Source organism: Vulpes vulpes, chromosome 6 (genome assembly GCF_048418805.1).
Source record: "Vulpes vulpes isolate BD-2025 chromosome 6, VulVul3, whole genome shotgun sequence".
In the NCBI taxonomy this organism is placed as follows: Eukaryota; Metazoa; Chordata; class Mammalia; order Carnivora; family Canidae; genus Vulpes; species Vulpes vulpes.
This window is the reverse complement of record NC_132785.1, coordinates 121690488-121705216: the sequence shown is the minus strand read 5'-3', so window position 1 is coordinate 121705216 and position 14729 is coordinate 121690488. Positions and strand designations below refer to the sequence as shown.

General features: G+C 54.2%; 1 protein-coding gene across 3 annotated transcripts; it reads right to left on the bottom strand.

Moving 5' to 3' along the window:
* Positions 1–980: 980 nt before the first annotated feature.
* On the bottom strand, positions 981–9735 carry LOC112907338 (alpha-1-antichymotrypsin-like). 3 transcript variants are annotated; one of them, XM_025982560.2, is made up of 6 exons: positions 9626–9734; positions 8765–8812; positions 7465–8118; positions 5185–5458; positions 2458–2608; positions 981–1392 (listed from the first exon to the last, which is right to left on the bottom strand). In XM_025982560.2, exons 3-6 carry the CDS (start codon positions 8099–8101, stop codon positions 1189–1191), a joined length of 1266 nt encoding a protein of 421 aa, XP_025838345.2. In that variant the 5' UTR covers positions 8102–8118; positions 8765–8812; positions 9626–9734; the 3' UTR covers positions 981–1188. The 3 variants fall into 3 exon arrangements, with proteins under 3 accessions (XP_025838345.2, XP_072618336.1, XP_025838346.2); XM_072762235.1 differs by having other exon boundaries at positions 9630–9684; XM_025982561.2 differs by lacking the exon at positions 8765–8812 and having other exon boundaries at positions 9626–9735.
* Between the last annotated feature and the right edge of the window lie 4994 nt (positions 9736–14729).

Below are 14729 nucleotides of genomic sequence, written 5' to 3'. Positions count from 1 at the left end.
CTCTGACTATACATATGCACATCAGAGCTCTTTATCTCCCTGTAGAAAGATGAGCTTGGTGCCCCGCTCTCAGCTTCCAGAGCCTAGTTTTATCATCAGTCTTGCCCATCAGATTCAAAGCCCATGAGAGTCATCACCATGAGCATCTTTAAGGGCAGAAGCTTGGTTTAGAGACGTCCTGTGACATTGAGCAGGTTGGGATCACACTCTGCTGGTGATGATTCCTAGCTGAAAACTACTGAGCCTTTCTGCTCCTCAGCGTCCTCATCTATAAAATGGGACTCAGAAGAGTATCTATCCCATAGGGTTGTCACAAGGACTAAATGGTAGTGGTCCTGGCAGATTGCCCGGCAGAAAGATCTCCACTCTTTAGCTGTCGGTCGTCAGCCGTAGGGATCACACAGTTCCTGATAACACCAGCAGAGTAACGACTGTGTAGCTGGCTTTAACTGCAGCTGTCCGTGCATTGCTCATTTTCTCTCGCCCTCCATTCTGGCTGCTAAGGGCTTCATCTGTTGGGGAGGACTCAGAACTCGGGAGGCAGGTGAGGAGCTCTGACCAGGAACCCACAAAGTAGCTACTCTCCCCAGTTTTGCTGAGGGATCCTGGAAGAGAGAAGGCCCGGGAGCGAGGGGTCCAGGGGCTGTGCCAGGTGTGGTCAGGGTTGGGGGTCAGCGCGTGGACACATCCTGGGCCCAGGCGAGGGGAAAGAAAGGGCGAGACTGGACCCGGGGACAAGGAGCCCACAGAAGACGGAATCAGGCAGCAGGCTCCCCTCCCCTCTTAGGCCCGAGGGCCAGGTGGGCTTGGCCACAAGCACCAAGCCTGGTTCTGGCCAGGGCACAGCAACCCAAGGCAGAGGTGCCCAGAGCCTGGCTGAGACTGAGCCCAGCGGGAGGTTCCAGAGTTTAGGTTCCGGGCACAGGCAGCTATGGGGTGTGCAGTCAGGCAGATTGGGGCAGAGAGGTACAAAGGAAGTGTCCAGTCCAAGAAAGATAGTTTATTGCTGTCTGGAGACCTCAGGGCCTCAGATCAAAAAGCCCACAGGCTCCCTGGAAGCCACCAGGTGGTCACTGGCACCTTCTAAAGGATGAGCAGGGCAGATCCTGGCACGTGGCTCCTCAGTGCAGAGAGGCCAGGCTGCACCCACAGACCTCTGAAAGGGGCCCCACCTCTGCGGGGGGAGGCCTAGGCTTGATTGGGGTTGGTGACCTTGCCCCAGAAGAGGATGTTCTCCGTATCTTTGTGGTGTATGCAGAACAGAAAGGGTCTGTTGAAACGAACAGTGACCAGTGGGCCGATCTTTGCGGAAAAAAAAACAAATTTACTTCCCGTGGCGGCAGCGGCTTCTGTGCCCAACTCGGTCACATCGAGCAGGGTCTTGTGGACTATCTGCGGGAAGATCCGGTGGGCGAGGGGTGAGCAGCCCGCCTGGGAGCCCCAAGGTGACTGACATTCATGCAGCCTCCACCCCGGCCTGTCACCGATCGCTTCGTTCGTCCTGGCCACCCTGTCAGGGGTCCTGCGTGGTTCCCACACACAGAGGTACAAACCGAGACTCTGAGGCTCCGAGACATCTGCCCAGGATCACGGAGATGGAGAGGAGGGGCACCCTGATCTGGAGGCCTCTCTGATGAGTCCAGACACTGTGCTGTCCCCCCACCAAACACTCGCTATTGCAGGGGGAGGGGCCGGGGCAACCCAGACGATTGTCCTGCCAGCGACTTTCTGGCAGCTTCTCCACCTCGAAGCAGCTGCTGCAGGTGCCCCACAGGTCCAAAGGGCCCCACTGCCCTCAGCTCTACTCCTGCCCCATCCGAAATGTCCTCGGGGCCCAGGCTGCTGTGCAAAGATGCGGCTTCACATCTGAGGACCACATAGGCCCCTCTGCACGCCCCCCATCATTGCCATTACCGTGCCCTTTGGAAGGTGGGGTGCAGAGGAGAGCGGAGGGCTGCTCAGACAACTGCTTCACTCCGAGGACCTTGTTTCTGGGCGCGCAGTGCAAGGAGCCCTGTATGCTCCTCTCACACCCATCACTACTGCCCGACGGCTGTCACTACTTGGTGCCTCTCCCCTACTCTGCCGGGCACTGCACACTGGCCAAGAACTATCACCCCCATTTTATAGAAAAACCGAGGGGGTCCAGCACTTTAATTATTTGCTGCTGTAGACAATAAAAGATAGAGCATGGGGTGGGGTCCATCCCTGATTCCAGCACAGGCTCTTCCCCACGAGTAGTTTCTGTGTCACAGGATATTGCAGGGGAGGGGGGCGGACCAGCCTCCAACATGCTTGCCACTCAGCTCTCCTGGGCTTGGGGCAGAACCACGAGGGGGACAGGGTACTGAGCAATGCAGTTATTCATGCAAACTCAAGGTTCCCCAAATGTCTGCCTCCCCTTTACCATTCAGGCTTGGATACAGAGGATGAATTATCCAAAGTTGAAACGCTCACCTGGGAAACTGCCAGGTTCTTGTGCCCTGTGACTCTCGACAGGTCGGCCTGGTTGGTGAAGACTTCTCTCACCCCCAGCTGGGGAAGGACATCTTCCAGATTATAGCTGCTGGAGATGGAAAACTTTGGCAGGTAGAGGTTGTCTATCCTCCTAGGAAATGAGAAACATGACTTTGAACACCTGCTCGACTCACTGCTCACTTTCTCCCACCTCACAGCATGGCCTTCCTTGGTTTCCTTTCTAACCATCCCCTTCTTGCTGGAAGTAAGTACTCCTTTCCCCAGTTTCTTGACCTCCTGTGCTTACTCTTAATCCTGCGGATAATGTGAATTATCCATTCACATGGGCAAGTGCCTACGTGTGCCAGTACGGGGGTCGTGGCGGTGCCAGTACCTGCCCTGCTCCTCCCCTGCAAGCCTGCAGTGCAGCAAGAAACACCCTGTCTCTGATGGGGATTCCACTGCGTGCTCCACAGGCACCAGGAAGGCTTCCATCAAGCCTGAGTCCAGAGGGAGGGGAAGGAGCTAGCTGGGTGAAGAGCAGAACAGGAGGCACATAGATGAACCTGCAGGAAGGCTCGAGAAGAAAGAGGGGCTGCTCCACAGAGCGGAGGGAAGGCCTAGTGTCCAAGCAGGGGCTGGACACGGAGGGATCGCATTCAAAGGGTCTCGGGGAATCCTGAAACAAGCAATTAAAGGTCCCCTTCTTGGTGTCTGGTGAGCTCCTTGAGGGCAGGGGCTTCTCCTGCTCCTGAGCAGAGCTGCTGGTGCGTTCTTGGAGCACAAGCAGGGGCAGCTATCAGCGACCACCTGCCAGCTTCCGTCTCCCTCTGTTTATATCCCTCAGACTCTTGTCACTGGTTTTACAGCTGCCAGCTACGCGGAGGCTGTGTCTCCCAATAAACCTCGAGTCCCATGAGCAGGGGAGATATCTCTTTCTCTCCACATTCATTCACTCTCCCATCCATCCATTCACTTAACAAATATTGATTGAGCACCCACCGTGGGCTAGGAACACGCAGAGGCGTATTTCCTCTGTGCTTTGTAAATCAAAGGTGTGTGATGGCGAGTCTACCTGATTATAGATAGTCACCAAGCCCCTGCCAGGTGGAAGCTACCTGCTGTTAAAGGAAGGACGCATTGCGGGTGGAGAACAGGGATGGGAGAGCCGGGTCCCTGTGTGCTGGGGCTTCCTGGGATCTGACCCACAGTTGTCTCCTTATGTCCCCATCACAGGGACAGAGCCCAGAACTGCCCCTGGGTAGTGTCTCCACCCTCAAGGACCGGGCCAGAACTCCAGGTGCCTTGCTTGTTCCCCTTGACATCAGTCTTCTGGATGCCATGTCCTAGCCTATCTCTACCCTCAGGTTCATCTGAAACTTGACGACTCCTCACACGTCTTGCCTGGATCGCTGCACAGGGCTCCTAGCTGGCTTCCTGCTTCCATGTCTGTCCTCTGTGCTCTATTCTCCACTCAGCCTCCTGGGGTGTATTTAAAACAATACTCTGATCATTCACCCTTTGGCCCAAGACCTAGTGACGACTCCACACTTCACTTAGAGGAGGAAGAGTCAAGATTTCTCCAAAGGTCTGCATGGCCCTCCTCAATCTGTGCCATCCCGTGGAGCCCCCTGACTTCTGACTCTCACCCTGCTCTAGCCTCTTTTGTCTCACTAACCCTCCAGGCTTTGCATAGAGGCTTTGCACTGGTTGTTCCCTCTGCCAGGAATGCTTTTCCCCAACATACCCACAGGCCTCAACCCCTCACCTCTACCATATTGATGCTCAGATGTCACCTAATGGCAATCCTATTTAAAATCACCAACTAGGGTATCCCTGGGTGGTTCAGCGGTTTGGCGCCAGCCTTTGGCCCAGGGCGCGATCCTGGAGTCCCGGGATCAAGTCCCGCGTCAGGCTCCTGGCATGGAGCCTGCTTCTCCCTCCTCCTGTGTCTCTGCCTCTCTCTCTCTTTCTATGTCTATCATAAATAAATAAATAAATCTTAAAAAAATAAAATAAAATCACCAACTACCTCCTTGTCGGTCCAGTTTTCCTAATCACTTTACCCTGCTCTATCATCCACCGCCTCATCCGCATTTCCTAACGTCCGACATACTAAATCATTTCCCTGTTTGTCATATTTATTTACTTTCTCATTTCCTGAGTACAAAGAAGACTCCACGAGGGCAGGAGATTTGTGTTTTACTTGCTGACCTACCCTTGGGGTCTAAATCAGTGCCTGGCACCTACTAGGCTCCCCATTAACCTATGTGACCTGTGCCAAAATGGGTGAAAGGATAAATGAATGAATGTAAGAGCCGGCGCATGAACCTCTGAGCAGAGCTGCTTAGAGCCTGTCTTGCTTTGGCCTTCACCTGATGGCAGGCGCATCTGTCCCCTTTGCCTCCGAGAGGTTGAGACAAGCATGCTGGCTGTTGAGGTTTCCCCGGGACCTGAGCATTTTGCAGTCAGAGGCAGCCTCTGCCCCTGTCCCGTCCCAGGTCCTCGTGTCTCATAGAGGAGATACCTTCAGGCCCAAAGCCCCCCGGGGCAGCAAAGGGCAGGGTAAACCCAAGCTCCACCTGTGCCAGGGTGGCTTCCCCCAGCACTGCAGCCCCGGCCTCGGCCATCAGGGAGGCCCTGGGTGCTGGGGGGCATGGGGAGTCCGGGGAGGGGGTGGGAGTGGCTGAGGAGGAAGCCGACCCGGCCGCACCCTGGGGTCATCACCTCATCTGCAGGGAGTGTGTCCACCTCCTCAGCGTCTCTGGGAGCAGCATGGCCTCCACTGCCTCCATTCTGCCCTCGTCGGGGAGGACGAAGAGTGCACTGTCGTTGCTGGTGTACTGGAGCTCCACTACTGTGCAGGACAGCGCATCGTCCCGGAAGTAAGGCACCCACACGTCCTCAAGGTTCATCATGGGCACTTTCACCGACCTGCTCTTGCTCACTTGGAACTTGGACTTGAAAGTATCTCGGGGGTCAAAGGGTGTCTTCCACTTGGCTGGAGGTCAGAGGAGTCTGTGAACACAAGGGCTGCCCTGCCTCCACCCCTTCTCCGCCTGGGGTCCCCTGAATGATGGAGACACTCAGCAGAGCACCGGCCACGCCACTGGCCCTGCCCTTGGTTTGCAGGAATGCATTGGCCAGTGGGTGGCTGCCGGGGGTGGGGGTGAGCCCCCCAGATCTGGTCGGGACACGGCTATGAGACAAAGACTGGGTTAGCTGTGATACGTGAGAGAGCGACAGGAATCTGGGAATAGTGGATGCAGGAGAGAGGTGGGTCTGGGAGAGATGGGGGAGGAGCCTGGGAGCACTGTGGGTGGCTGCAGCAGGGCGAGGAATGCGGAATCCCTGACCCCCTAAAGGAGACAACGTTAGTAATCGATTGCATGCCCACGTACGCCTTGTCGTGCAGGCTGGAGGGAGGTCCACGGAGAACAGAGGCGCAGGAAGACTGGAGCCCTCATTGGGGTGAGTGGGAGCTCCTGGGGGAACCAGAGCCTGGGGACTTGCTGGGAAAGGTGCAGCCACCCACCCCAAACCCCCTGCCTGTGTCCCACCATTCGAGGCAGGAGAGGAGGGGAAGGCCCGGCTGGGTTGATGTGTCCCTGGGGAGGAGAATTTGGAGGAGAAAATCCTAGGACAGGCACAGTGGTAGGAGGGGAAAATCAGGAGACACAAGAGGCAAACAGCATATCGGGTCTGGATTAGTTTTACAGAGAAATCTGGTTCCGTGTCTTCACCTGCAGCCAGAAACACAGGCCCCAGACCTCAGCCAGAACCTCTAGTGTAGGTTTGTGTGTCTCCATGCAGCTCCTATCTCTCAGGCACCTCGCCACCCCCTGACTCCATGATGCTTCTTTGTTTTTTTGTTCCCACTAGGACTGCGGCTCCACGGGCTGACTCTTCCTGTTTGCTCTCCTCCTCTTAGGAACGCACGTGCTGAGGAGGTTAGTGTTGCGTTCCTATCCAAGGGATCGGGCTTTGGGCCAGCCAGAGCCTGGGAAGGGGTCTTGTCTTGGATGGTGCCCCCTCAAAGACACTTTCCCGGATGGTGACCTTTGCCGGCACCACCCTCAAGATTACAGGGGAGCCTGGTTGCAGAGCCCTGGGATGGCCGGGCTCCTTGAATGCTGTGTCCCCGTGCAGATGGCCCCCAGCCTTGCTGGGACCTCCCAGACCAGAGTCCCTGATCAGGACGGAGCCCAGGTCAGAATGGCCCCGGTAGGCACAGGCAAAGGGCTTCCTGACCGTCCCCAAAGGTGTCTCTGCAGGGAGGAAGCTGAAGTTCCTGCCCACCCTGGAGCAATTTGAAGGGACAGCTCCTTCCTTCTGGGAGCCAGGCACGTTTGAGTTGGAGTAAAAAGTGCTGCTCTGACTCAGACAAAGGGTTGCCGGGCAACTTTGCAGTTACTCCCTACAGAGGCGAAGCATCACTTGGAAAACCCTACAAGAAGTCAATGTGACTCCTAACTCTGGGAAACGAACTAGGGGTGGTGGAAGGGGAGGTGGGTGGGGGTGACCGGGTGACAGGCACTGAGGGGGCACTTGACGGGATGAGCACTAGCACTGGGTGTTATTCTATATGTTGGCAAATTGAACACCAATAAAAAATAAATTTATTAAAAAAAAAAAAAGAACTCAATGTGTACAGGCAGGGGGCGACCCGGGAACATGGTGCCTCCTCTCCTGCCCGCTCCCCAGACCAAGGGCACCTGCTCTGTGGCAGTTTCCCTAATCCCATGGTTTGCTACACAGGCCAGAAATGGTCCCAAAGGCTCAGAACTAAAACCCTATTTCCTAGGTGTTATTCTATATGATGGCAAATTGAACACCAATAAAAATAAATTTATAAAAAAATAAAATAAAATGAAATAAAATAAATAAAAAAATAAAATAAAATAAATAAAATAAAATAAAATAAAATAAAAATAAATAAAATAAAATAAAATAAAATAAAATAAAATGAAACCCTGTTTCCCTCCAAACCCCAAGCCAGGGACCCACCTTTAAGGAAGATGTAATTCACCAGGACCACTGCCGTGTGTAGGTCAAGGTCCTTGACCAAATCCACAATTTTCCCCTGCGTCCTATTCTTCACATAGTCGTTGATGAGCTTCTCGGCGGCAGCAGAGTCCTGGAAGTTGGTGGAGAAGGCCTCCGAGGCGTACAGCGCCCTGGCATCTTCCACGAACGTCTCCAGCAGCTTCAGCTGCTCCCACACAAACATGGCATTGCCCACGCTCAGCTGTAGCTCGCTGCTGGGCTGGTGGAGGGCCCGCAGCAGGTGTTGGAAGCCCCGGTGGATCTCCCTGTCGGGGATCTCCGTGAGGTTGAACTTGAGGCCTTCGAGGATCTCCGTCAGGGTGGTGCCTTGGGCCCCCAGGGATAAGAAGGCCAAGGCGATGGAGATGCTCATCGGGGAGAAGATGACATTCTTGTCGGGGCTCTTCGAAGCCAACTCCTTGTAGAGGCTGAGGGTGAAGTCGGTGTTGCTGGAGGCTAATCGGAGGCTGTTCTCAGACGTCTCATTGGGTAGATCCTCCTGGGCGACGTTCTCCGGGTCATGCATGCCCTCCGGGAGGCAGTGGACAGTGGGACAGAGCCCAGCCACCAGGAGCCCCAGAGCCAAGAGGGGTGACATGCCCTCTGTCCTCTGCTCTGGAAGGCAAAGCTCCTTTAAGTGTTGGGGGGCCCGATGGTGCCCCGAGCGCCTCCCACTGCCACCCCCTCCCTCCCAGTGTGGCCTGTGCTCCAGTCTCTGCCTCTGTTAGCTTTGCGACTTTCCAGGGGAAGGCACTCTCCCGGGCACCCAACATCCAAGACCACATCACACTGGAGATAATTGTTGTCATTTTCCCCGCTGGCGACAAACTAGGCACCGAGAGATGAAGGGGCTCACCCGCAGTCACACAGCCAGTGGCGGGAGGAGCAGGGGCAGGACACCGCTTGGCCTGGCTCCTGGCTACCCAGTGGGGGGAACGCAGTGTGGGCCTCGGGGCTGCGCAGACCTGGACTAGGATTTCATTGTGGCTGCTTGCCCTTGCTGCGTGGTGACAGGCAAGGCGCTGAACCTCTCTGAGCCTCAATCCCCATCTCAGTACAACATGCTGAGCAGCTCACGGGCAAGAAACCATGAAGGTGTCAGGCTCCTAACAGGGTTCCAGAGGCCTATCTCCTCCCACAGGGCACCCCTTCCCTGAAACTCCCAGCCACGCCGGAGCTGCGATTCCACAGGGAGAGGGGACGGAGCTGTGGCAGGAGCCGTCAGAGCCAGGGACTGCAGCCAACATGATTATTTACTTACCTCAGCCTCTGCCCACTCAGGCCCAGAGTTCAGAGGAGAAAAGCAGAGCTGCAGAGGTGGGGAGGGGAGGGAAGGTGTGAGAGGGGAAGTAGGGGAAGGGGAGAGGGCAAGGGACAGAGTTGAACTGATTTCCATCAAGAAGCCACTAGAGACACCTTCAGATCAGCCGAGGGGCAGCAGTAGTTCAATTGCCTCAACTCTGTTTACTCTTGGGCTAATGCAACCATTTCTTTGGACGAGTTAAACATCCTGCCCACCACCTGCACCCCCCCCCCCCCCCCCAGCCTTGAATTATTTCTGGAGAAAAAGAACTCTGTTTGGGCAAGTTGGCAGGCTGGCTCTGTTTCTGAGCAGTTGCTGGACAGACACTGCCGGCCTGTCTCCCTGGCCAAGGCCCCTGGAGGGGCGAGGGGAGAGGAGCCACCCGCCAGGCCCCCTTGGAGACCCCATGTGCTCTGCCTGGAGGGACCCCCTGCAACATTCCGTCTGCACCACGGAGTGAGAGCTGTGCCAGGTGCCAGACAAGGGGAGGCACCTCGGGTGTGTTGCGGTCCGGAGGGTCCTGCGTATGGGGGCACCCAGCGGCTAAAGTCAGAATCCACAGGTGTTGGAGGCAGGAACAGCCAAAGAAGCCCTCGTGGTATGTCCACCCCTTTGCAGGTGTGAAAACTCAGACCCAGAGGGGAAGACTTGTCTTCAGAGGGCATGGCCTCCGGGGCCAGCCCCAGAACTGTCCCCTGCACCCTGGCACACCTCCGCCTGGCTCCCTCCTGCCTCCCAGGCTCCAGGCCAGGGCCTAGAACCACCCTAGAAAGATGGGTTCCTCTGCCCCCAGGACGCACCCACTGCCTCTTGGATTACCTGCCTCTACAGCTGGACGTACTCAGTGGATTCCAAAGCCACCGCCTGCCCGGAGTGCTGGATTTTCACGGGTGCTGACACCTATTTATCCGTGCGAAGAACTCCTCCCCTTGCTTGGGAAATGTTGGCAGGGACGCCCAAGTGTTCTGTTTTTAGGCTGGAATGGGCGATCATTTCTGGTAACATGAATTCATTAGATCTAGTGGAATAATCCAGTTACCAGGACAGCCCTTCATTTGTTTCTTAAAAAAAGGAAAACCCCCAAAACAAGTTTCCCTTTTCATTTGTATCTTTTGTTTATGAAATATTCATTAAGGAACATGTGAAAACCCAGAAAATATACAGAAGGACATTGGAAAGTACTTGCCCGAATCTCACCCCCCAGCTGACGCTTTGTTGTGATTTCTTTTAAAAATCACTTTCTTTGATGCGAATCTTCATACACAAACTCAGATATATGTATATTTTTATATAAATTTATTTTTCACTGGTGTTCAATTTGCCAACATCTAGAATAACACCCAGTGCTCATCCCATCAAGTGCCCCCCTCAGTGCCCGTCACCCAGTCACCCCCACCCCCTGCCCTCCTCCCCTCAGATATATTTTAAAAATGCAACGCTCTATTTGCCTGTAGATTGATTTGTATGTTGAAGCACCCCTCCCTCATTCCCAGGTTGGGGGTGTCAGTCGGGGGCCTCTGGTCTCTGGCACCATCCATCCTGGGTGGCCTCCTCTTCACCCCAGGGCCCTTCTACTCTTGATTCCCGCTAAGAGCTGTGGTGACCTCGAGGTCTCCTCCGATCTCTCTTGCATGCCAGGTCTTTCTTGGGCTCCTGAGAACACCTTCCCCTTGTCCCCTCATGTCACAACCCTCCATCCATGACAACCTCTGACAGACTAGAGGGTGCCATGGAGTACAGTTTGGAAACCACTGGATTACCGATAAGGGTGTGGCTCTGGCATGCGGTGGACCCGAGTCCTCGATGGACCCTTGCCAGCTGGTGGCCTCAAGCAACTGGGAATCCCTCAGGCTTAACCTCCTGATCTCTACAATGCGGACACAGACACCTTCCTGCCAGGGTGGTACGAAGGGTAAGTGACATAACACGGAGCGTAAGCTCGCTGAGGACAGGGCCATGTGGTGCTGTGTCCTAGGGCACTTACCCAGTACATGCTGTCCAGGAAGCACTGGGGTAACTAAGGAGGATTCTGGTCCCATCCTCCCTACAATGGTGACTTAATGCCCTTTTAGGTTCCAAGTATTTTCAGAATCGAATACATATTTTAAAATTACACAGAATCCCAGGGACTCCTGGGTGGCTCAGTTAGGTGGTTAAGCATCTGCCTTCAGCCCAGGGTCCTAGGATGGAGCCCTGCATCGGGCTCCCTGCTCAGCGGGGTGTCTGCTTCTCCTCCCTCTGTCACTCCCCCGCTTGTGCTCTCTGTCTCTCTCTCTGTCAAATAAATAAATACAATCTTAAAAAAATTACACAGAATCCCAAGGAAATAGTGGCTAAAACAAGGCTATGTTTATTCCTCGCTCATGGAAATTTAGGTGTGGGTGTGGGCTGATATGGAGGCTCCCCTTTGTTGGGATCCCAGGCTCCTTCTGTCTTGTTGCTCTGCCATTCCTGGGGTCTGATTGCTGGGTCCTCTTCCTCCTCCTCCTCCTCCTCCTCCTCCTCCTCCTCCTCCTCCTCCTCCTCTGACCCCTTCTCTTCCTCCTCCTTTTACTCCATCCAATGAATTGCGGGGGAGCCCTTCCCCACTGGAATCTTCTCTCTCTCTCCTTCTCTTTCTTGCCCTCATGGCCTCTTAGTCCTGGAAGTACTCTGCTTCTCCTTGAGACCTGAGATCATCATTCATTCATTCATTCATTCAGTGTCATTGGGCTGCCCTCTGGGTGGGGCCGGGTGGGTGCTGCATTGTCTGGAGACAGAATGTCTACTAGATGGCCAGTGCCCACCAATCTTGGGACTTAGCACCTCTTTATATGGTACATCATTATGTTGAAAAAGATCTCTGTCCCCTTTCCATCTTATGTTGTTGTCACCAAGGCTTGGTCTGTGCCAGCCTCCAGAGTGGTGGGTTTGGGGGCAGAGGAAAAATGCTAACATCTAACCTTATGACTTGCCCAGGGGCCCTTAGCTGTTAAGTGGTGGAGCTGCTGCTCCAATGCCACGTTCAGGCTCTTTCTACCTTCCCATGCTCAAAAAAAAAAAAAAAAAAAAAAAAAAAAAAAAAAAAAAAAAAAAGAGAGAGAGAGAGAGAGAGAGAGAAAAGGAAAAGGATTTCCATCCTTGAACATATGACAGAAAACGCGTATCTTGGGAGTATAATTATTTTTTAAGATTAATTTATTTATTTGAGAGTGAGAGTGAGTAGGGTTAGAGGGGGAGGAAGAGAGAGAAAGAGTCTGAAGCAGACTCTGCACTGAGCTTGGAACCCAATATGGGGCTCGATCCCACAACCTAGAGATCATGGCCTGAGCCAAAGCCAAGAGTCAGATGCTTAACTGACTGAACCCCCCCGCCCCAATCCCATCGCGCCCCTTAGGAGTATAATTCTTCTACAGCTGTTGGGATCATTAATTTTATAAGGTGTTGCCTGTCTATAGCTCTGTGTTGGGAAGGCTGCCTCCTTTTTGTGGAATGGGAGCTGAATGGGAACCCTGTCCCTGTCTGTTGACAGCTCTACCTGTGACTGCAGATGGCGTGTTTCTTGGACTGGAAATGCACGCAGGTGAACAGCCCAAGGGAGAGCTGGAAGGTTCAACTTGGCTTTGGGGGGGGGAGGGGTCAGGGCCATGGTCTCCAGGAACCTACTGCTAAGGCTCAGTGCAGAGACAGAGACAGGCCGAGGCTGGAAGCGGCACTGCCCTTTGGGGTCTGTCTGGGTGTGGCTGTTGCACTTGCCTCAGAGGGGAAGAGGCAAGAGTCAGACCTAGAGTGATCATCCCTGGACCTAGGGCTGGCAGGTGCTCCGCCTGTGGGTCAGTCACTCTTACTGTCCGCAGCCACATATGGAATCCGTCGGGACTGGGTTGACTTGGGTCTTGCAAGCTTGACCATTGTGATCTGTTTACCATTTTCCATAGTTATTGCCTTCCTGTTTTTAAAAATATTTTATTTATTTATTTATTCATGAGGGAACAGAGAGAGAGGCAGAGACATAGGCAGAAGGAGAAGCGGACTCCCTGCAAGGAGCCTGATGTGGGACTCGATCCCAGAACTGGGCATCAGGCCCTGAGCCGAAGGCAGACGCTCAACTGCTGAGCCACTCGGGCGTCCCTGCCTTCCCGTAGTTACCCGTGACTCCTGAATGCCAACTTGGCACAGGAAGGCTATAGAAAGTCTTAGGAAAAGAGTTGCATCCCCACTGGGGCTGCTATTGCAAATGGGAGAGTGTATGTACTTTAGGGGCTCGTCGGGGGGTGGGGGGTGGATGGCAGGACACCAAGTAGGGGGGGTGTCCCACCTCCAGAGAACAGGTGAGGCAGGTGAGGCTGGGAGGGACAAACACCAGTTCCTCCCAGAGAGCTTCTTCCTGGAGGCTGGGGAGGTGCGGTCATGGGAAGGGCCCCTTCCTCGTCGCGGCTCTGCCACCAGCGGCCAGTGGGGTGATGTTGGCCTCATTACCTCACCTCTCTGAGCATCTTTCTGTCAATCATTGCTCCTTAAAGAATTCTTAGGAGGCAGAAAGGAGGCAACAGCCCAACCCCTGGTTTCGTGTGGCCGGGGAGACGCTGCTGCAGATGGGAGGTGCGCTGGCCAGTAACCCTCAGCACCGCCCTGGCTGTGCCCTCGGGTGCCCCTGCGGGAGGACTTGGCAGGACAGGGACACTTCCCGCCTCTGCTTGCTCATCTGTTGACGCGGCCTGGTCCCTTTGAGGAGGAAGCAGCTTGCCATCATCTGCTTTCATTTCCCGTTACAGGTGGCATCTGAGAATTCCTGGTGAGCAGGGACTTGGGGTCAGAGCAGCCCGGTCCCCGACTTACCCTGACACCCTTACGTACCCTAAGCCACAGACTCTTCCCCTGCATCAGATGGGGCTGGGGTACCTCCTTACTCATTCCCTTACTCATTCAGCCTGTCCATCTGCTTTTATGAAGACAGCAGCCTTCCCGGATTCCTGACCCCTAGAAACGGTGAGGTTGTAAACGTTTATTGTTCTAAGCTGAGGACTTTTGTTGGAGTGATTTATTATACAGCAATAGCTTAACCCCGAGCCACATCCTCTGCCCACTGAGCTCTTAGGATCAGGGAAGAAAACAAACAGGGAAACCTAAATATTATATAAGAAAGCAGGTCAACTTCATACAAAGCACGTGGCCCGGATACGGGAGAGCTCGATTCTTATTTCACAGGGTCAAACAATGAATCTCGAGGACCCCTGACAACGGGCAAAATGATAGAAATATATTAAGCAAAGATGCAGAGAAAGCCCTCAGAAGTGAGACGGGTCCTGACAGCCTGGCCACTGAGGGCTTTTATGGGCAGCCCGGGTGGCTCAGTGGTTTAGCACCTGCCTTCGGCCCAGGGCATGATCCTGGAGTCCTGGGATCGAGTCCTGCGTCAGGCTCCCTGCATGGAGCCTGCTTCTCCCTCTGCCTGTGTCTCTGCCTCTCTCTCTCTGTCTCTCATTCATAAATAAATAAATAAATAAATAAATAAATAAATAAATAAATATCTTAAAAAAAATAAATATAGGAAACTGACCCAGAACTTGGTAGATTTCTTGCCACTATCAGGGTGGATATTTAGGACAAACATGGTGCACTTGCAACCATCATAGTAACAAACAAGATGTTTTTGTAAAGATCATGAGTCCAAGCAAGGGGTCCCCTGTCCCCCTCTCTCAGGTTAACATCTCCTCCTTAGCGCTTCTCCACCTCTGGGGTTTCTGTGAGCCTCGTCAGGGAGCCCGTGGCCTTGCGATTCCTGTGCCATCTCGGCTTGAGCGGGGACTATTGGTGCAGAAAACACCAGGGGGCTTATGGCCCGGCTGTGACGGGTTTCTGAGGTCAGGGTCAAGGGACATGAAGTGGCCACTGGCTGCGGAGCTCTTTGTAAACATGGGTGTGGGTGAGGGGAGGCCCTTGC

Coding starts and splice junctions, on each gene's coding strand:
- LOC112907338 (XM_025982561.2), bottom strand. CDS start 8,101: ATGTCACCCCTCTTGGCTCTGGGGCTCCTGGTGGCTGGGCTCTGTCCC. Junction 5,459..7,464: donor GAATTACATCTTCCTTAAAG/GTGGGTCCCTGG, acceptor TCTGACCTCCAG/CCAAGTGGAAGACACCCTTT. Junction 2,609..5,184: donor ACACACTCCCTGCAGATGAG/GTGATGACCCCA, acceptor CTCATTTCCTAG/GAGGATAGACAACCTCTACC.